A 22,913-nucleotide genomic window follows, 5' to 3' on the forward strand; every position below is an offset into this window, starting at 1 on the left:
ACAGGAGGCATTGCTGAGTGGGATGGCAGCACCCTAATATAATCTTATCCACAGTGCTGTACTTCTTTGTTTCATCAGGAAGTCTTAAAAGTTCTGTGAAAAATGCCATTGGTAATTTGATAAGGATTGCATTAAATCTGTACATGGCCTTAGGTCATTTTAACAATATTGATTCTTCTAATTCAAGAACATGGTATATCTTTCCATCTGTTTTTGTTGATGTGCGTTTCTTTCATCTGTGTCTTAGAGTTTTTGGAGTACAGATCTTGCCTCTTTAGGTAGGTTTATTCCTTGGCATCTTATTCTTTTTGATGCAATGATAAATGGGATTGTTCCTTAATTTTCCTTTCTGATAGTTCACTTTTGTCTATAGAAATAGCAACAGATTTCTGTATATTAATTTAGTACCCTGCAACTTTACTGAATTCATTGATGAGTTCCATTAGTTTACTGGTAGCATTGTTAGGGTTTTCTAGAACAGAAATTTTAAGATGTGTATGAAAACACAAAAGACCTCAAATATACAAAAAAATCTTGAGAAAGAAGAGCAGAGCTGGAGGAATCATACTCCTTGACTTCAGACTATACTACAAAGCTACAGTAATCAAAACAGTATGGTACTGGCACCAAAACAGACATATAAATTGATGAAAAAGAATAGAAAACCTATATATAAACCCTTACTCTTATGTCAATTAATCAATGACAAAGGAAGAAAAATATACAGAGGAGAAAAAACAGTCTCTTCAATAAGTGTGCTGAGAAAACTGAACAATTGCATGTAAAAAAATGAAATTGCAGCATTCTCTAACTCCATATACAAAAATAGACTCAAAATGGATTAAAGACCTAAATGTAAGTTTGGATACTATAAAACTCCTAGAGTAAAACAGACCAAACACTCTAATAAATCAAAAATAAACAAATGGAACCTAATCAAACTTAGAAACTTTTACACAGCAAAAGAAACCATAAAAAAATAAAGATTTAACTACAAAATGAGAGAAAATATTTGCAAGCGATGCAACTGACAAGGGCCTAATTTTAAAATATACAAACAACTCATATGATACAGCAAAAAAAAAAAAAAAATCGGTCAGAAGACCTAAATAGACATTTCTCCAAAGGAGCCATGCAGGTGGCCAATAGGCAAATGAAAAGATCTTAACATTGTCAGCCATTAGAGAAATGAAAAGCTAAACCTCAATGAAATACCACTGCATACTGATGAGAGTGACCATCATTAAAAAGTTTACAAATAACAAATGCTAGAGAGGGTGTGGAGAAAGCATTCCCACTGATTGGCAACTTAGTGCAGCAATTATGAAAAACAGGCTGGAGGTTCCCCAGAAAACTAAATAGAATTAGTATATGATCCAATAATCTCACTCCTGGGCTATATAGCCAGACAAAACTATAATTCAAAAAGATACATGCATCTTTATGTTCTGTAGTAGCACTGTTTACAATAGTCAAGACATGGAAACTACTTAAATGTCCATTGACAGATGAATGAATGATGAAGATGTGGTATGTGTGTGTATATTAATATATATATGTGTGTATACATATACATATATATATGATGACATACTATTCAGCATAAGGAATGAAGTAAGGCCATTTACAGCAACATGGATGCAACTAGAGATTACCATACTAAGTGAAGTATGTCAGAAAAAGACACGTACCATATATCACTTATATGTGGAATTTAAAATTAAACTTATCTATAGACATATAGAACAGATTTGTGTACCAAGTGGGAGGGCTTGGGGAAGGATGGACTGGGAGTTTGGGGTTAGTAGATGCAAGTGATTACATACAGGGTAGAGAAACAACAAGGTCCTGCTGTATGGCACAGGGAACAAATAATACTCATTATCTTGAGATAAATTATAACAAAAAACAGTGGATGTATGTGTGTTTAACTGAGTCACTTTGCTGTACCATAGAAGTTAACACAACGTAAATCAACTATGCTTCAGTAAAAAATAGAAAGAAACTACAATGAGGTATTGTCTCACACCAGTCAGAATGGCCATCATCAGTAAATGTTTGCAAGGGCATGGATTAGAGGGAACCCTTCTACAGTGTTGATGTGAATGTAAATTGGTACAGCCACTATAGAGAACAGTATGGAGTTTCCTTAAAAATAATAGAGTTACCATATAATCCAGCAGTCCCACTCTGCACATATATCTGGAAAAGATGAAAACTCTAATTTGAAAAGATGCATGCAACTCACTCTTCATAGCAGCGCTATTTACGGTAGTCAAGACATGGAAGCAACCTAAATGTTCATCAACAGATAAATGGATAAATATGTGTTACATATATACATTGGAATATTCAGTTCAGTACAGTCGCTCAGTCGTGTCCAACTCTGCGACCCCATGGACTGCAGCCCACCAGGCCTCCCTATTGATCACCGACTCCCGGAGTTTACCCAAACTCCAAACAAAGTCCATTGACTTGGTGATGCCATAAAAAAGAATGAAATAATGCCATTTGCAGACATGGATGAACCTAGAGATTATCATATTAAGTGAAGTAAGTCAGATAGAGGAAGACAGATAATCATATGATATATCTTATATGTGGAATCTAAAAAAAAAAAAAAAAAAAAGATACAAATGAACTTATTCACAAAACAAAAATAGACTCACATAGAAAACAAATTTATCTTAACCAAACGGGAAATGTTGAGGAGAAAGGAATAAATTAGGAGATTGGGATAGGAGATATAAAAACCACTATATATGAAATAAATAACAAGGACCTATTGTATAGCACAAAGAACTATATTCAATATCTTGTAAGGGATTATAATGGAAAAGAGTCTGAAAAGGAATATATATGTAATTGAGTCACTTTGCTGTATATCTGAAGTGAAAACATTTTAAATCAACTATACTTCAATAAAAAGTTTGTTTTGAAAAAAATGTCTTAATAGAAGTCTTTGGGAAAAGTACTAATAATCTTATCTCCTAATAATGCAGATATTGAAGGAGTTGACTACAGGGACCCATTTCTACTCTATTTCCTTCCATCTTTCGTTGCCAACTGGCCAGTTCTTGCCTGAATAAAGGCAGCAAAGAACCACTGGCACACATGAATGTTGTGGTTCTTTTCATATTCTTACCTTGAAGTTCTGAGGTTTTTATGGGCACCACGTTCTGTAAGTTATTGTCGGCAGCAGTTTCTGGCATGTTTTGCTCCAATATAACCAGGGTCACCATTATTTTCTTAATAGTTTTGCCTGTTACTCTGTTGCCTGGTACCCAGTGACTTAGCCAGTGCCACATATTTTAGAATTTTGTTATGACAGTTCTCTAATTCTGGTATTAATTTCTGTATTGAAGAAAAAGCTGCTGTAAAGGGATACAAAAGTGAAATGGTATAAATGAGGAAAAAAGATATTTCTTGCTCAGATAACAGGCCTACTGATACAGTGATAGAGATGCTATGTTCCCTGAAGGAAATGAAGACATGAGAGGTAAACTACCAAAATGTTGGATTTGAACTCAGATCCTAAGCCTTGTTTTAATCATTGTGCTGTACTTAATCTATATTAATCTCTTCCTGGTGGTTAGTGAGCTTTTTGAGATGTCGGGAACTTACCTCAGGGGCCTTGACCTCTTGCATTTGCTAGCTTCTAGTAAGTGTTCAATAAATGTTTGAATGATTGAATACCTATTTTATTTCTGAGTAAGTTAAGGCATAGAGACCTAACCAAACTTGACACACAGGCAGGGCTAGAACACAAGAATATATGTACAGGAGAAGCTGTCTTAGAGAAGAGACTACTTCCATGAACAGGAAATATATAAAGGCAGTATCATTTTGATCTCCTTAGAAATAGTTACTATAACAATCTTTTGATTATTAAGCTTTAACAATTAAGGAAGGTGGTAAAGTCTATATATACATGATGGAAAAAAGAAAAAAATCTATGAAGAAGTGTGAATGTGGTCTTCATTCTAACATTTTTAGTACCTAAAATAATTATACCAAAGGCAAAAGACTTTTTTTAAATTTAAGCAATAAATATTTGGAGTGTGGAAAAAAAAAACTATCCACAGTATATCCAGGCACCTTTTTTGTCAAAATATTTTAAATAGCTCATAGCATATGTGTGTATGTATATACACACACGTTTCATATCTCTCTATTTATCTGTGTGTGAAGTTTCAAAAATCATTTCTTCTACCAAGGGAATGGCATATTTTAAAATGGTGAGTTCTGCATCTTAAACATTGATAAGTTTAGGACTTCCTTGGTGGTTCCAGTGGTTGGGAATCCACCTGCCAGTGCAGGGGACACAGGCTCGGTTCCTGGTCCAGGAAGATTCCACATGCTGTGGGGCAGCTGAGCCATGTGTGAAAACTGCTGAGCCCACATGCCTAGAGCCTGTGCTCCACAGTGAGAGAAGCCACCACAGTGAGAAGCCCGTGCACTGCAACTAGAAAGTAGACCTTACTTGCTGCAACTAGAGAAAACCTACGCACGGCGGCAAAGACCCAGCACAGCCAAAAATAATAAATAAACAGAAAATTCTTAAAAAAGTGAAAAGCTTATACTGTTTTGGGTATTCATGAGGATTGTTTCTGAACCACTGAACTAAGAAAATACTCCTCTATTTATTATTGTACTTTGAAGTGTACACAGGTGAATCATAACAAAGATAATAGTTACTATTGATGTGTGAAACTGAATGAAAACAAATTTCTAACCCTTATTCCTAAGCCTTATGGAGGATATGGATCTTCTGGATAAATTGAAAGTACTAAGTAACAAAGCATAGGTTTCCTTAAAATGGACATTTGTATGCCTCTTGTTTGAGATGTTATTTTTTCTTTCTCATAGGGGGAGCACTATTATTTTAGCAAGAATCACTAACTGGAAGTGCAGCATTGGTTATTTAATGATATTAAAATGAAGTTTTGATCAGCAGAGGTAAGACGATGGCATTTCTTTTGTGTTCAATTCATAATCAAAATATTTGCTAGATTTCTATGAAGAACTGTTTTAAGAAATGCGAAGGGTCAATATTATCCCACTTGCAAGTAACAAGTTAGCCTTCCCAAGCATCATGGATGTCAGCAGAAGACTCAAGACTCCTCCTGGGTCAGAGAAAAGGACAGTTTATATGCGGGGCAATAGCAGTGGCTGGAGTACGAGGCAGCCTGCGTAAGAGTAGTTTATGTTACATGAGAGGACGCCTGAGCTGAGGGACCTGAATCTTTCGTGAGGGACAGTGAGCTTGCTGATTTATGCTTCAGAGGAGACTTAATATTTATCACACTGGACAGTAAAAAGATTTGCCCTTTACTCCAGAATGAGACACTGTCCCTGATTCCTGACGCTTTGCTAAACATGTGTCCTTGAAAAATAGTCTGAAATAAAGGCAGTCAGTGTCTCTGCTTGCAAGACATGCAGAAACATAAGGACTCTCAGAATTGTCTTTCAACACTTTCTTACTACATCAAATTGCTTTTTAAAGTATGTATTATTGATAAGGATGATTGCAGTGATGCTTTTTGAAATGGTGTGAAGATGGAAACTATTAAACTATTAATACCTAACAATAGGAGATTGTTTAAATTATAACATCATGGTATAATAGTTATTAACATAGATATTAGTAAAAATAAATGAAATAAGCAGATTAAATTAAATGTATACATAATTTGATCCTACTTTTATAGAAATTGTACAAATATATATATACAAATATAAAGAAATATGCCAAAGTATGTATTTCAGTGGATAGAATTATAAATGTTTTCTTTTTTGCTTGTCTCTCTCTTTTCGACCTCTTGAAAATGAACACTTTAGACTTTTGTAATGAGGGGGAAATTGTTTTTAATTAAAAAGTGAGTAGTCATTTAAGAACTTCACCTGACAGAGAAGAAGCTTCATAAATTTAAATGGAAATTAAAGAATGATAATTCTTTTTTTGACTCTGAGTTGCCTTTATGTGAAGTGCAGTGTAGAACTAGAAGAGAATAATTAGGTAACTTAATTTTTCTCTTAAAAAGTTACCTTTTACCTATGATAAAGTCAATAGTTACTTTGAACAATTTGCTGTATTATTTATTATCACATAGTTGTCACAAAGAGAAACAAATCTTAGAAAAGCATTCAAACAGGGCAGATCTTCTAGGGTAGTGCTGTTTAGTATTTCCTTAGTACATATGTATAGTGAGTACATATGTATAGATTCTGGTGCTGTACAGTCGGATCAAGCTAAGTTAGGAGCACTAAATGAATTGTCTTCATTTTTATTTCCTGCCTGCATATCATACTCTGAAATATGTTTAATGTTAGTGATTTTGTAAGTTGGCATTTTTTTTGTGCTTCTCATGATTTTTTTTCCCCTACTTTAACCAAGGTGCTGTTACCAGATTTGTCTTCTGAGTATAAACTAAAAATGACTGAAGTTCAAGCAATGGTAGAATTCTCCGTGGAGCTAAACAAGTTCTACAATGTGGATTTATTTCAGAGAGGGTTTGTATTTTAATGTGAAAATTATGTATTTTGCATAAGATAAATTGTACAGTTTTCATTTAAATTTAAGTACATACTTTTGTTTGAGCATATATAAAGAAAACAATGAGCTATGTTCAAGGATTTTCTTAGTGAAATTTTATTTCTAAATAAATGAGTATTATTCCTATGGATTTAATGAAGATTCTGGATATATTTAACTTATGCTTATGAATTTGTGCTGAGCATTGAGAGGACTTCACTGAAAATTGATAAGAAAGATTTCATTTCTGCTTTTTTAAAAGATGACAGTGTGTGGGCTTTCAAAAAAGCAGAATATACACACACAATATACATACACAAAATAGCTTAGTAGGAATACAATATGATGACTCTTTAAAAAGTATATATAGAAAGTGCTCTAGAAATCAGAAGCGAAAGACCTCTTTCTGGTAGCACGTCAGGAAAGGCCCATGACAGGGGGATAGGGTCAAAGCATGGGTAAGAGTGATAGGGAGAGGATAAGGTGGAAGAGCCTCTTGGTGGGAGAAAACATTGTGAATCCAGTCTTGGAAATAGGAATGAGCATGTTATTTTAGAGTCCTAAGAGGCTGGATATTTTCTGGTAGAATTGCAGAAGAAAAGACAGCAGAGGAGAGGTTATGTTTGTGAAGGGCTTTTGTTGTCTGGAGGAGAGTTGATACTAGGGATTGGGGTAGCCACTGGTGGTTTCCAAGAATGGATGACATGGTCACCATTATTACAGTTAGTACTTACTGGCATATGGAGAGCATGATGATACTGAATGGATGGTCTGGCAGAAGAAATAGAGGCCCAGGGGCAGGGTAGAGGGGCTCACAATATCTCAGGACATAAACCTGAATCTCTACGCTGGGGATGGTAGTGGTAGGGCCATGACTGGGGAGATGATGAAAGAAATAATCCTATTGTTGATTGTTTATCTCGGCTTTGCCATCTTGTTGAAAAAACAAAGACAGCTGTGCTCTGCACCACATGGTCTCTCACCCATCAGCAGGACAGCCTGGGCTTGTCCCCCTGGCAGAGGGGGAGTCCAGGAAAGTGAGCAGAAGGTGTAGGGTCCCCTCACTGACACAGAGCCTTCCCAGTGCTGGGCTGGTGGCTCTTTGGCCAGTGAAACCTCTGTAAAACTTGATGGGAATTCTGCATGTCTGGCATGGTTGATTCCATGCTCTGAAACCCACACCCACACTTGTTTAGTGAGACGTGACTGCTCTCTAGATGAATCACTACTGTGTAGAGATCAGAATTCTGTGGGATCCTGCCCTTGAACTTCCTAAAAGCCCTTTTGTCAAGCTGAAAATGTCTACTTAGACACTGCCCTTAGCGCTTTTGGAGATCTTAAGAAAGGGATTAACAGGCATACCCTTGATTAGATCTTTGTATGAAGTTTTATTTTCCAAACCAGGAAGTCTTGGTTCCTCTCTGTTTTCTCTAGATTCTGCTTATAAAATGACCAGGTGTTTCTTTAGCTCATCTCTTTCTTGCAGAACCTTACTGTATGGCTTGGAGCAACCAGGTGACATTTTCAGCATTCTGCCAGAAAATTAGCTTGCTCAAGCCAAAAAGTTTCTTTTAAATACAGTCTAACTTCTTTTAAGTTATTGTTTGAAAGCACAGTCATCAAAAATTTATCACTACAAAACATGGGTCACTGTTTTTTAAGTCTCATATAGTTTCCTCATTATTTTTCTTGCCTTTGTAACTGTAACTACTACTTTGGTCCCAAAGTCAATGACACATATTTTGTTTTTATTAGTACCAATTTCTGTATTAGTTATTTATTGCAACAGTAATGCAGCTAACAAAAAACCCAAAGCCTCAGTGGCATCACAATGGTAAACATTTATTTCAGCTCACAGATCTGTGGATCAGCTGGATGGTTGTGCTAATCTGGGTTGGCTGGGCTCGCTCGCAGTCGGCTGGCAGGGAGCTGCATGGTATAGAACGGACTCACCTGGGTGCACTCATCTCTGCTCTATCACCTCTCATCCTGCAGTGTTATTCTCACTGAGGAGGCAGGAGTCCAGAGAGACAGAGAAACCTTACAAAAAGACCTAGGCTTTGCACTAGCTCACTGTCTTCTCTGCCACAGCATACTGCCTAAAACAAGTGGTCAGGACAGCCCAAAGGGATGGGGACCTGCACCCTACTTGTTGATGGGAATCTTACTGTGAGAGGCATGGATACGAGGATGGGTGAAAAAAAACTGAGGACCTTTAAAAGTCTCCCATGCACTTTACTGTTTTTTGGGGATTGTTATTGATTTCTGTGAGACCTTTTGAGGTTATTAAGTGAAAGCAAAAGTTGCTCAGTTGTATCTGACTCTGCGACCCCATGGACTACACAGTCCCTGGAATTCTTCAGGCCAGAATACTGGAATGGGTAGCTTTTCCCTTCTCCAGGGGATCTTCCCAACCCAGGGATCAAACCCAAGTCTCTCGCCTTGCAGCTGGATTCTTTACCAGCTGAGCCACCAGGGAAACCTAAGAATACTGGAGTGGGTAGCCTATCCCTTCTCCAGCGGATCTTCCTGACCCAGGAATCGAACTGGGGTCTTCTGCATTGCAGGCAGATTCTTTACCAACTGAGCTATGAGGTTATTAGGAGTACGATTTAATAACTGATTCCATGTGGAGGATATTGCAGAGACAGAAAAAACATTAAAAAATAGTATGTGGAGGTATGTCTTTACATGATGTCGAGGATTACTTTGAAATAGCTCAGCAAGAAAAAATTACGTATGAATCAAATGTGGCAAAATCTTTTTCATTGGTGGAAAATGGGCAGTGGGCTTTGAGTTCACTGCTCTACTTTTTACAAATTTGGAATTTTTAATAAAAAATTTAAATGATAATGCTGAAGTTTTGCATCACATTTACTTGGACAGTATTAGTGATACTGATGTACATAATGAAGTTACAAGGGATCGTAGTGTGGAATTTAAGGTTGGATCATTTTGTTAGGTTGAGTGTGAGGTAAGATCCAAGTAGAGATAGTTCATAATTGAAGATATGGAACTGGAAATACGGTCTAAGTGAACTTCTCTTCCATCTTACTGTCAGCCATCATCAGCATAGCACGTATGATTGCTGCTTTCATTTATTTTCTGTTATTCTGCAATCTAGTTTCCACATCCATTGAGGACTCTTGAAGAATGTAGTTACTGGTCTTTGAAAAATCTAGTAATTAGAGGCTTATTGTTTTTAGATATATTACTTGACTTGTTTATTTGTAAGAATGTTTTTGAGGATATAATTTAGTCTTTTTTCTATTCTGATTTAATTAGTTCGTACCTTTTAAATCTTTGCTTTATGCTTCTTATTGTGCCTTTACTGCCTTTGCCATATAAGTCAGTTAACTTGGAGCTTGTGTTTGCTATAATGTTAAGTAATTGTCAGTTTTGGTATATAAACAGATACATTTATTTAAATTTGTATTTAAATGCTAGGAAATAAAATACCTCTTTTCCAGTTTATTTTCTGTATGTGAAATGACTTTTTAGGAGACTGAGATGAGAAACTTAAAAATTCAAGTAATGAAATGGAGGCAGACCTCAGAAATACTGCAGGTTCAGCTTCTGAACACCTCAGGAAAGTGGGTATCACAGTGAAGTCATGTGAAGTTTGTGGTTGCTCAATGCATATAAACGTGATGTTTATACTAAACTGTAGTCTGTTATGTCTAAAAATACAATGTACATACTGTAAGTAAAAAGTACCTTAATGCTAGAAAATGCTAACCATCATCTGAGCTTTCGGTGAAGCGTAATCTTTTTGTAGTAGTCACGTCAAAGATTAACTATCACAGATCACCATAGCAAATATAATAGCAATGAAAGTGAAATTTTGTGAAAATGACCACAGTTTCTGTGGCACAGAGACACAAAGTGAGCAAATGCTGTTGGGAAAATGGCACCAATAGGCTGCTCAGCACAGAGTTACCACAAAACTTCAATTCGTAAAAAACACATGATCCACAAGGTGTAGTAAACTGAAGTGTGATAAAATGAGATCTGCCTGCAGTCCTGTGGAGTATTTTACTTCGATGTTTTAAAAATAACATCAATAACTGAAGAGCGCTGGAGTCATAGCCCAGCAGGAACTAAATGGAAGTGGAGTGTGAGTAAGCACCACTTGTGCATGTTTGGTAACAGTATTTGTCCTGCACGTCCCTAGGGCTGAGTGTTTTAACTTTGTCACTGTTGTTACACGATAAGAAAGCAGTTAGACACCTGCTTATTTAACTTATATGTAGAGCACATCATGAGAAACGCTGGGCTGGAAGAAGCACAAGCTGGAATCAAGATGCCGGGAGAAACAGCAATCACCTCAAATATGCAGATGACACCACCCTTATGGCAGAAAGCAAAGAGGAACTAAAGAGCCTCTTGATGAAAGTGAAAGAGGAGAGTGAGAAAGTTGGCTTAAAGCTCAACATTCAGAAAACTAAGATCATGGCATCTGGTCCCATCACTTCATGGGAAATAGTTGGGGAAACAGTAGAAACAGTGTCAGACTTTATTTTTTGGGGCTCCAAAATCACTGCAGATGGTGACTGCAGCCATGAAATTAAAAGATGCTTACTCCTTGGAAGGAAAGTTATGACCAACCTAGATAGCATATTGAAAAGCAGAGACATTACTTTGCCAACAAAGGTCTGTCTAGTCAAGGCTATGGTTTTTCCAGTGGTCATGTATGGATGTGAGAGTTGGACTGTGAAGAAAGCTGAGTGCCAAAGAATTGATGCTTTTGAACTGTGGTGTTGGAGAAGACTCTTAAGAGTCCCTTGAACTGCAAGGAGATCCAACCAGTCCATTCTAAAGGACATCACTCCTGAGTGTTCATTGGAAGGACTGATGCTAAAGCTGAAACTCCAATACTTGGGGCACCTCATGCGAAGAGTTGACTCATTGGAAAAGACCCTGATGCTGGGAGGTATTGGGGGCAGGAGGAGAAGGGGACGACAGAGGATGAGATGGCTGGATGGCATCACCGACTTGATGGACATGAGTTTGAGTGAACTCTGGGAGTTGATGATGGAAAGGGAGGCCTGGTGCGCTTCCATTCATGGGGTTGCAAACAGTCAGACACGACTGAGCGACTGAACTGAACTGAACTGAAACTCCAGGCAGGCACAGAGAGAGAACATGTGACATCTGATTAGGTCCGTTTTTACCATAATTACATCATTGTTTCCTTAATGGTAAACAAATAGTCAAGATACTAACAATATAAAGAAAAACTACCTTTATTTTCATTTTAATCTGTTCTTTTTTAAAATATGGTAGATTGTAAACTCTGGAAAACAAAATTGAGACTCTAAAGCATTGATTATAAATTTGATGTTATTTAATGGATGTATGTCTTATAAATGAGTGCTATGAGAGCTCAGTATAATTACCTTGTTTTGAGTTTATTTACTAGCAATACATGATTTCAAAATGGTGGTCTTCCCAAATGACTCTTTCAAAATTCATTTAAGAGGGCTTAAAGCGGGGAGGAAATTTTGCTTTTTAAATATACGTGGAAGATTGTTGTTTGGACTTCTGCTCTCAGCCGCATAAAGGATATGAAAGTGGGATTAAATTGAAGATATAACAACTAAAGTTAGGTATTAAACTGGAGGGGAAATTTCCTCTCTTCGGAGACCACTGAAAAATTGTTAGAACTTTTTTTTCTGGAATTCGTTAGGATATTGCTATCTGTCGTACTCATCTGCACAGTTTGTTACTAATTCAAGAAAAGGTGAAATACTTTTGCCAAAATATAAATTAATGCGCTGCTTTCTTCAGTGAGAAAGTCTTGCTTAAAGAAAAACAAAGGACTAACTAAAATTGTGTGCTCTGAGATAGGGTTGATTTACTTTATTTCACTGCAGATTGATAACATGTCACAAAGATGCACCTGTGTACATACCACAGTTTAAAGAACACAGCTTTAGAATTAGTGAATGGCTTTTAGAATGGAGTTGACTTTAATTCATTTCAGAAGGAGGCAAATGGACTAGCCTTGCATGCATGCATGATGCTAAGTTGCTATAGTCATGTCTGACTCTGCAACCCCTTGAACTGCAGCCCCCCAGGCTCTCTGGCATTGGATTCTCCAGGCAAGAATACTGGAGTGGGGTGCCATACCCTCCTCCAGGGGATCTTCCCAACACAGGGATCGAACTCACATGTCTTATATCTCCTACATTGGCAGGCTGATTCTTTACCACTTGCATCACTTGGCAAACTGGGACTAGCATTCAGTTCAGTTCAGTTGCTCAGTTGTATCCGACTCTTTGCGACCCCATGAATCGCAGCATGCCAGGCCTCCCTGTCCATCACCAACTCCCGGAGTTCACTCAGACTCACGTCCATCGAGTCAGTGATGCCGTCCAGCCATCTCATCCTCTGTCATCCCCTTCTCCTCCTGCCTCCAATCCCTCCCAGCATCAGAGTCTTTTCCAATGAGTCAACTCTTCACATGAGGTGGCCAAAGTACTGGAGTTTCAGCTTTAGCATCATTCCTTCCAAAGAAATCCCAGGGCTGATCTCCTTCAGAATGGACTGGTTGGATCTCCTTGCAGTCCAAGGGACTCTCAAGAGTCTTCTCCAACACCACAGTTCAAAAGTATCAATTCTTTGGCGCTCAGCCTTCTTCACAGTCCAACTCTCACATCCATACATGACCACAGGAAAAACCATAGCCTTGACTAGACGGACCTTTGTTGGCAAAGTAATGTCTCTGCTTTTGAATATGCTATCTAGGTTGGTCATAACTTTCCTTCCAAGGAGTAAGCGTCTTTAGTATATAGGTTCTCATAAACCAGTTTAATTACATACCTATAGCTACAACTGCTTTTCCCATGCAGTCCTACACCATTTCCTTGTCATAAGCTATATTACTGCAAGGTGAGTAATATATTATGATTTGGAAATAAAGAAGAACAAGGATATGGACTTAGAAATTGTTTTCTTAAATTGTAGTAACATCGCAAGTTAGTGGAACTGAAATCCTCTTAGGAAAGGTTTGTGGAACCCTAGAAACTAGATTCCATACCACAGTCTTTAAATGCTCTGAACTAAATAAATCTTAAATCCTTTCCATTAATGATTCTGAGGTTGTTAAACTCATGGGAAGTTTATAGTTTGATTTTAAAATGACTGTCAGCCAAAAGAGAAAATTACATGCTGATTTTTTTGGATTATTGACATTGGTTACAACCTTGGAAAAGATAATCCCTTGCCTATAATGTCATGTATATGTTGTGTAAATTTCAAAAAATTGGGGACTTCTGATTAAGTGGTGCTGATTGGGACTCACAACAAACTGCTTCAAGTTTTCTTCAAGGCCTTCAAAAGTGTCTAAAATTGTCTGTTTTTTCAGTAAGGTATAAGAACTGAGAATATTCTATAAGAAGTTAATCAGTTTTTCATATTAATGAATCAGCCACTCTGTAGTCAGAAAGTTTGTTTTCTCAAAAGCAGTTAGCATCAGTTATTAGACTATTTCTGAATCTTTAGATTTCTCTCATTGTTGTGTCCTATCTCATTTTTAAAAAGTGATACCATGGTATAAGTCTGCCATTTGTGGCCTGTGTGAAACAGGACGTCTGCATTCTTTGAAGAGTCATAAGGACAGAATTGATAGTGATTAGGATCCCCAAAATTAGCCAGTACTGGCCTTGATTGACCTGTGTTTGAAGTATAAATACAGAAAAATTAAATTATGAACTGTGAAAAAAAATATGGAAAACAAAGAAAAATAGTGTAATGTTAATGTTGTCAATTAACTAGAAGGAAATCTTTCCATTAAAGGACAGTTTTTATTATAAGAAACGTCTACACGAAAATCAAAGCGTAAATGACTTTAATGTAATGCAAACAAACACCTGTGGGAGGAGAAACATGAAACTTACGAGTTTGTGTACTCACAAATTCAAATTTAATGTTTCCATATTAATGCAAATGATTAAATTATGAAACAGTTTACACAAAGACGAATTTATTTATGGATCAAATATTACTTAACCCGGGGACTGTCTGTATGGATTTTATGAGAGCTCCACTTGTAAACAACAAGATATTCTCAAACAGGTAACCAGTGAATTCACCTCAGTAATAAACAAGAATAGATCTTTCCTGATCTTAATAAAAACTTTTTGAGACAGCAAGTGAGCCGTTTATTTTCTTGACAAAATTAAAGGATAGATTTTAAATGTTAACATATTGGGGTAAAAAGTTTACATTTCAAAAATTAAAGAGTTCTCTAGGTATCCGGTTTCAAAAGATTTTACCTAAAAAGAAATATGAATCTACTCAAACTTTTTTATTAAATTACTCATGATCCTACAACAACACAATATCCCCTTCAGGAAAAATACAGTGACCACAGTATTCTGTCTTTAGTAACAGTTGGAAGATGTTCTAAGAAAATACTGCATCTTAGAAAATATACTCTCTATTTACTCTTTTTGAGTATATTACTTATGATATGTTCTGAACAACAGGAGAGGGAGTAAAAATTTAGAACTCTAAGGAAGTTGTAATAGGGAATTGGCTTTGAAACATTAAAATGATAAAATAAGTCAAATAATACATTTATCAAGTTAAATCTTAGGGTTCTGTAAATTTTGCTCATTTTGAACAGATTAGTGAATTGGTTCTCTAGAGTTATTAATAAAATATGGAAAAGGAGAATGATGGTAAGAGGAGTAATTGTTAAATTTGGCATCTTGCCTAAATGTAAAGCAAAATTTTAAAAAATGTATTTCTATAAAATCTTATAGCTGTATACTAATGTTTCTGAAAAGTTTAATTGCTTTCTAATGAAATTAAAGGTTAAATGTGGTTATTGGGGAAAAAAAAAATAAGCAGGCTAACCAGCATTAACATAGCAAATTAAAGAACGGAAAACATCAGCAACATCAAAAACTATAGAATAAGATGACAAATACAAACATTTAAAATTATTGTGACCATAAATTTACCATAAATAGTTTTAAGTTTTCCTGTTTAAAAGCAGACTTTTGGATTTTAAATATCCGATATTTTGAGAACAGATACCTACAAATTAAAAATTCTTGATGAATTGAAGCTTTTATCATTATGAAGGGAAATGATTGGCAAAGGAAATGGCAGTCCACTCCAGTATTTTTGCCTAGAGAATTCCATGGACAGAGGAGCCTGGTTGGAGTCCATGGGATTGCAGAGTCAGACTTGACTGAAACGACTTACCACATCATTTATGAAAATACTTTTATGTCCTAATAATGCTTTTTGCTTTTAACTGTGTTCTAATATTAATATTGTAACATCAGTTTTCTTTTGGTTAGCATTTGCAAAGTGTACCTTTTACCATTCTTTTATTTTCAAACTTTCTGTATCCTTGTATTTTAGCTTTGTTGTAAACAACATACAGTGGTATTTCTTTTTTCATTCTTTAGAACATTCTTTGTTTAACTGGAACATTTAGTCCATTTATAGTTAATGTGATTGTTGATAATGTTTGTCTTTCTATCCATTATCTTATATTTTGTGCTTTTTATAGTCCCTCTTATATTTTTTTCCCCATCTCTCTCTCTCTCTTTTTTTCATGTTCTGATTTCTGCAGAGATCTTCAGGTTTATTCTTTGAGAGAGATTTTCCTTTTCTTATGTCTGGCCCTTGGAAAATACCAATCTAGGACCACCTTTGTTTCTTGAAGGAAAATTTTGAAACACATCAAAGTATAGTAAACATATATATACCAAACATCTAGCCAATAATTATCAAAGTTTTTTCCTCTTTATTTTACCTCCTTATTTCTTTTTTCAATATCTCTAACGCAGGAAGGCTTTTGTTTTTGAAAATCTGCAAAGTCATTATCACACTTAAAGAAATTTAAAAAATAATTTCTTGGTATCAAATAAAACAGGGTTCTCATTTCTTCATTCATCTTATAAATGTTATTTTATAATTTATGTTTGATTCAGTATCCCACCAAAATTTATAGGTTGCATTTGAATGTTAATGTCTCTTAAATTTTTTTTTTTAATTTATAATAGCTCAGTTTAGGCTTAATTAAATTCTGATAGTTTTTGAGAAAAATCATTCATAGGTACGTAGAAGGCAGTGGCAACCCACTCCAGTACTCTTGCCCGGAAAATCCCATGGATGGAGGAGCCTGGTAGGCTGCAGTCCATGGGGTGGCTAAGAGTCAGACACGACTGAGCGACTTCACTTTCACTTTCACTTGCATGCATTGGAGAAGGTAATGGCAAACCCACTCCAGCGTTCTTGCCTGGAGAATCCCAGGGACAGTGGAGCCTGGTGGGCTGCTGTCTCTGGGGTCACACAGAGTCGGACACGACTGAAGCAACTTAGCAGCAGCAGTTATAGGTGATGCTGTGTTTTTCCTGTTACATTACACCTGAGGGCATAACATGTCTCTTTTCATAAATTTGAGTAAGGTGTTGTCAACCTGATACATCTATTATGAAGTTCCACATCACTTAATTGGTAGTACCTATTGATAACTTTTGTCCAGAGTCATTGTTTTATATTACTAAGGCTTACAAAATGATGATATTCTATTATTTCTTCTGCACTTATTGGCTGTAATTCTGTGACGAATTTTACCTCATTAACTGTTTGGTTACTTTGAAATACAGTTTATCCTGTAGAAAGAAAGGCATGGCACATGTTTTATTCTTTTCCTTATTTATTAGTTTTCAGAATATTGTGTTGTTGCCCTAGCATCTTTCAAATATTTTAAGTTTTTATTTAGTACAGGCATACCTTGGAGATATTGTGAGTTCAGTTCCAGATCATCACAATAAATCGAATTTCACAATAAACACATTCCCAGGAATTTTTTTATTTCCTGGAGTATGTAAAAGTTGTTTATACTGTAGTCTGAAAAATTAAATGTGCAATAGGATTGTGTCTAGAAAAACAATGCACGTACTTTATTTAAAAATACTTTACTGCTAAAAAATGCCAACCATCATGTGAGCCTTCAGTGAGTTGTAATCTTTTGGCTGCTGGTCTTTCCGTAGTGTTAATGGCTGCTGACTGATCAGGATGATGATAGCTCAAGGTTGGCATGGTAATATGACAAAATAAGACAGTGAAGTGTGCCCCATTGGTTGACTTCCTTTCACCAACCATTTCTCTGTAGCACTGAGCAATGTTTGATACCATTTTCTCTGCAATAGAACTTCTTTCAGAATTGAAGTTAATCCTTTCAAACCCTATCCCTACTTCATTAACTAAGCTTAATATTCTAAATCCTTTATTGTCATTTCAACAGCCTTCACAGCATCTTTGGTAGATTCCATCTCAAGAAACCACTGCCTCTGCTCATCCATAAAAAGCAACTCCGTTTCCATTAAAGTTTTATCATGAAATTGCAGTAATTTAGGCACATCTCAGGCTCCACTTCGAATTCTGGTTCTCTTGCTGTCTTAACCACATTTGCATCTTAGTCCCTCTACTGAAGTTTCAAACCCCACAAAGTCATCCATGAAAGTTGGAATCAGCTTCTTCCAAACTCCTTATTTTATATTTTCTAAACATTTATTTATTTCTTTGGCCTTACCAGATCTTAGTTGCTACACTCACGCTCTTTAGTTGCAGCATGTGGGATCTGATTCCCTGACCAGGTATCAAACTCTGGGCTTCCTACATTGGGAGCAAAGAGTCTTAGCCACTGGCTCACCAGGGAAGGCCCCAACTCCTATTTTAATATTGGTGTTTTGACCTCTTCCCATAAATCATGAATATTCTTAATGGCATCTAGAATGATTAATTCTTTCTGGAAGGTTTTCAATTCACCTTGCACAGATCCACCAGAGGAATTACTGTCTCTGGAAGCTATAGCCTTACTCCTTGATCCATAGGCTGCAGAATAGATGTTATGTTCTCAGTAATGAAAACAACTTTAATCTTGTTGTTCATCAGAGCTCTTAGGGAACCAGGTACATTTTCAGTGAGCAGTAACATTTTGAAAGTCATCTTTTTTTCTGGGCAGTAGGTTCCAACAGTGGGCTTAAAATATTCAGTAAATCATATTGTAAGCAGATGTTATGTCATCCAGTCTTTGTTGTTACATATATAAAGCACCAGCTGAGATTTAGCTCTAGAACTTTCAGAATGGTAAATGGGCATTGACTTCAAGTTAAGTCACCAGCTGCATTAGCTCCTAACAAGAGAATCAGCCAGTTCTTTGATGCTTTGAAGCCAGGCATTGACTTCTCTCCAGCTATGAAACTTCTAGATAGCATCTTTTTCCAATAGAAGACTGTTTTGTCTGCATTGAAAATCTGTTGTTTAGAGTAGCCATCCTCATGAATTGTCTTAGCTAGATCTCCTGGGTGACTTCAAGTGCAAGCTTCACCTTGCACTTCTATGTCATTGAGTTGGCCTTTTTGCTTAAATGTCATGAACCAGCCTCTGCTGGCTTCAAACTTCCCTTCTACAGCTTCCTTGCTTCACTCAGCCTTTGTAGAATTGAAGGTATTTAGGGCCTTGCTCTGGTTTTAGACTTTGGCAAAAGGGAATGGTATAGCTGGTTTCATCTTCTCTTCAGACCACTAAAACATTCTTCATATCAACAGTAAGGTTGTTTGCTTTCTTTTCATTCATGTGTTCACTGGAGTAGCACTTGTAAATTTCTGTCAGGGCTTTTCCTTTGAATGTACAGCTTGGCTATCTGTTTGGCACAAGAGGCTGAGTTTTCTCCCTTGAACGTGCCTTCCTCACTAAGCTTTTGATTTAAAGTGAAAAACAACCAGCTCTTCCTTTCACTTAGAGGCCATTGTAGGATTATTAATTGGCCTAATTTCAGTATTGTGTGTCTTAACTGGGAGGCTTGGGGAGAAGGAGAGGGGAGGGGTACAGCCAGTTGGTAGAGCTCTCAAAACACACACAGTATTTATTAGTTCAGTGTCTTTTTTTTTTTTTTTAATTTCCTGTTAAAAAACATTTGGCCCAATTTTATTTATTTATACTTTTTGGCCACATGGCATGGGGGATCTTAGTTCCCCAACCAGAGATCAAACCTGTGCCTCCTGCAGTGGAAGCAGAGTCTTAGCCACTGGACTGCCAGAAAAGTTTCAGTTCACTGCCTAATATGAGTGGTTCCTGGTACCACAAAACAATGACAAGAGTAACATCAAAGTTCACTGATCACAGATCACCGTAACAAATACAATAACAATGAAAAAGTTTGAAATACAGCCTGAATTATCAGAATATGACACTGGGACACAAAGTGAGTGAATGCTATTGAGAAAATCATGCCAATAGACACTTGACGCGTGGTTGCTACAAACCTTCAACTTTTAAAACATAAAATATCTGTGAATGTTGTCGTCGTCTCTCAGTCCTGTCTGACCGTCTGTGATGCCATGGCCTGCCACACGCCAGGCTTCCCTGTCCATCACCAACTCCCGGAGCTTACTCAAACTCATGTGCATCGAGTCAGCAATGCCATCCAACTATCTCATCTTCTGTTGTCCCCTTCTCCTCCCACCTTCAATCTTTCCCAACATCATGGGCTTTTCCAGTGAGTCAGTTCTTCGCATCAGGTGGGCAAAGTATTTTTATCATACTTGATGGGTTATACTGCGTCATGACTCTTCCTGATGTTCAGAGGGAGCCCTGTAGGTTGATTTCTGCAAACTTCTCATGGGATAATCCAGGCAGTGTTCATCTCCTACTGTTGCTAGTTGTTCCAGACTCTAGTGATATTCTCTGTTCTAGATTTAGAATCAGCCTAGGGGCTCTAGTTCCTTTTAGTGGGAAATAGTGTTTAGAGATCATAACATATATGTTAAAAGTACATATTTTTATTGAATCATTGTTTCTAGGCCTTCTCAGTTGACACAAATTTTTTTAAAGAAAAATACTTCATAAATTTTTACTATTTTCCTGTTCTAACTTTTGATTTATTTTTTTAATTTTATATTTCTATCTCTTTTCACTTACGCTGAAAGTCTTGGTTCCTAATAACATAATTAGTCATTGCTTTATTCATATGTGTGTAGATATGTCTAAAATAATTTCGAAATAATGATAGCAACATAACCAGCAAGACTGTTAATGTTGTTTGGAACCTCTTTGGGGTTTTCTTTTATTGTATATCCCATGAGGAACAGGCACTGAAAGTACTGTGTTTTAAAAATCACTTGAAAGTACTCTGTGAAATTGCAATTAAGTAGATACACATTAAGTTCAGTTATTTTAGGGTGGTTTAAGGGATTGCTTTTTAAAGTTAATGTATTTTGCTTTTTTATAAAAAGATTTTATGATTCCAAAATAAAAACTCTGAAGTACATTCATTGAAAAGGGCCTTATTTTCATCCCTGTTGCTTCTCTTCACCCTCATTTCCCCATCTCCCCACCTATAAAAGCCATTTTACTTTTTATTAGTTTTGTGTATGTCCTTCTTCCTTTTTATTACTTTTTTTAAAAGGCAAAAAATACATAATCATATCCTTTATTCTCAAAGAAAGGTAGCATAATAGACATATTCTGCACTTGCTTTTGTCTTTAAAAAAAGTATCTTAGAGACCACTGCTTTGTAGTATATATAGATATGCTAAATATAGATATGCTAGTAGTAAAGAACCTGCCTGCCAGTACAGGAGACATATGAGGCATGGGTTTGATCCCTGGGTTGGGAAGATCCCCTGCATGCCAACCCACTCCAGTATTCTTGCCTGGAGAATCCCTAGGACACAGGAGCCTGGCAGTATGGTCCACAGGGTCGCAGAGTCAGACATGGCTGAAGTGACTTAGTATGCACACACACATATATAGATATATGTATATGTGTATATAAGATAATGTTTTATAACTGTATGGTACTGTACCATAGTTTATTCAGCCAGTCCTTTATTGATAGACATTTTTTTTCTCGAGTTTTCTTGTTGCAGTTAATACTTCAGTGAATAGCCTTATGCTACCTCATTGAAAATTTTTGCTAAAGTATCTTTGGGAGATCGTCTAACAAGTGTGATGCTAGGTCAGAGAGTAAATATGTGTGTTTTTGCTCTTTGTGGCTAAATTCTGTTTCACATGGTTTGCACCCTTTTACGTCTCCAGCAGTGCAGAATTCCTTTTTGCCCAGACTGTCACCAACAGAGCATTTTGTCAAATTGAATTCCCCTCAATGTGATAGATGAGAAAAGATAGCTCATTATAGTTTTAATTCGTGGTTTTTAAAATTATAAATAAGATTGAACCTTTTTTCATGTATTTAAGAGACATTTGCATTTCTTTTTTGGTGAACTATTTATTAATATATTTTTCCCCCTTTTTTTAGGTTAATTGGTCTTTATCTCTGTTTTTAGATGCTCTTTATATATTAGGAATATAATTCAGGTTTTTAAAAGTGAAAGTAAGATTTGTCTGAATGGATCAGCAAATTCCCTCAGGACAGAAACGGCTTCATTGCGTTGCCTGCCTGACTGAATTTTTTGATAATTCCACACTATTTTGTTGCTTCTTCAATAATCTTATAAAGATACACTTTAATACTTTATTTGGCAGTTTGGGTTGTTTTCTAAGCAAGAAGTTCTAAATAGCCTAGCTCACCATGGCCCTTGCTGCTGCTGCTGCTGCTGCTGCTGCTAAGTCGCTTCAGTCGTGTCTGGCTCTGTATAACCCCATAGACAGCAGCCCACCAGGCTCCCCCGTCCCTGGGATTCTCCAGGCAAGAAAACTGGAGTGGGTTGCCATTTCCTTCTCCAATGCATGAAAGTGAAAAGTGAAAGGGAAGTCGCTCAGTCGTGTCCAACTCTTTGCGACCCCATGGACTATAGCCTACCAGGCTCTTGCGTCCATGGGATTTCTCAGGCAAGAGTACTGGAGTGGGGTGCCATTGCCTTCTCCATGGCCCTTAAAAAGGAACTATTTTATCCTGTATTTCAAAAATTTTACTGCTTGATATTTAATGTAAAAAATAGTTAACGTGCACAGTCACACACACACAATTGAAAGTTTTCCTCATTTTTGGAGATTTGTACCTTAAAGTACCATTAATTCTAATTTAAAAAATGTATTTAGAGTCATAATAGGCTGCTGTTACAAATGCTGTTACAAATGCAAAAAGAACATCGTTTAAAATAACGTATGTAATTACTACCAGTGGTTTGTTTTCCCTGTGTCTCTAGTACTTAGCCCAGTGGCTAACACATTGGTGGGTCCTCTATAAGTCATGAATTAATGGTACATGTGTGTGTTATATGTACACACTCACATTTAAGTTCAGGGAATTTTAAATAAGATACTCTAATTGCATACAGTTTCATGAAAGATAATGCTGTGAAAGTGCTGCACTTTTGGAAAACTCAGCAGTGGCCACAGGACTGGAAAAGGTCAGTTTTCATTCCAATCCCAAAGAAAGGCA

General features: G+C 36.6%; 1 protein-coding gene across 5 annotated transcripts in view; it reads left to right on the forward strand.

Moving 5' to 3' along the window:
• FAM135A (family with sequence similarity 135 member A) overlaps positions 1-22,913 on the forward strand; it is a 157,270-nt gene that overhangs the window by 17,220 nt on the left and 117,137 nt on the right. For all 5 annotated transcript variants that reach the window (XM_027550860.1, XM_027550863.1, XM_027550862.1 and 2 more), the window contains exons 2-3: positions 4,870-4,959; positions 6,398-6,513. In XM_027550860.1, coding sequence (XP_027406661.1) covers positions 6,437-6,513 — 77 coding nt within the window. In that variant the 5' untranslated portion in view covers positions 4,870-4,959; positions 6,398-6,436. The remainder of the gene's footprint in view (positions 1-4,869; positions 4,960-6,397; positions 6,514-22,913) is intronic.

The sequence above is a fragment of the Bos indicus x Bos taurus genome, chromosome 9 (assembly GCF_003369695.1).
Source record: "Bos indicus x Bos taurus breed Angus x Brahman F1 hybrid chromosome 9, Bos_hybrid_MaternalHap_v2.0, whole genome shotgun sequence".
Lineage (NCBI taxonomy): Eukaryota > Metazoa > Chordata > Mammalia > Artiodactyla > Bovidae > Bos > Bos indicus x Bos taurus.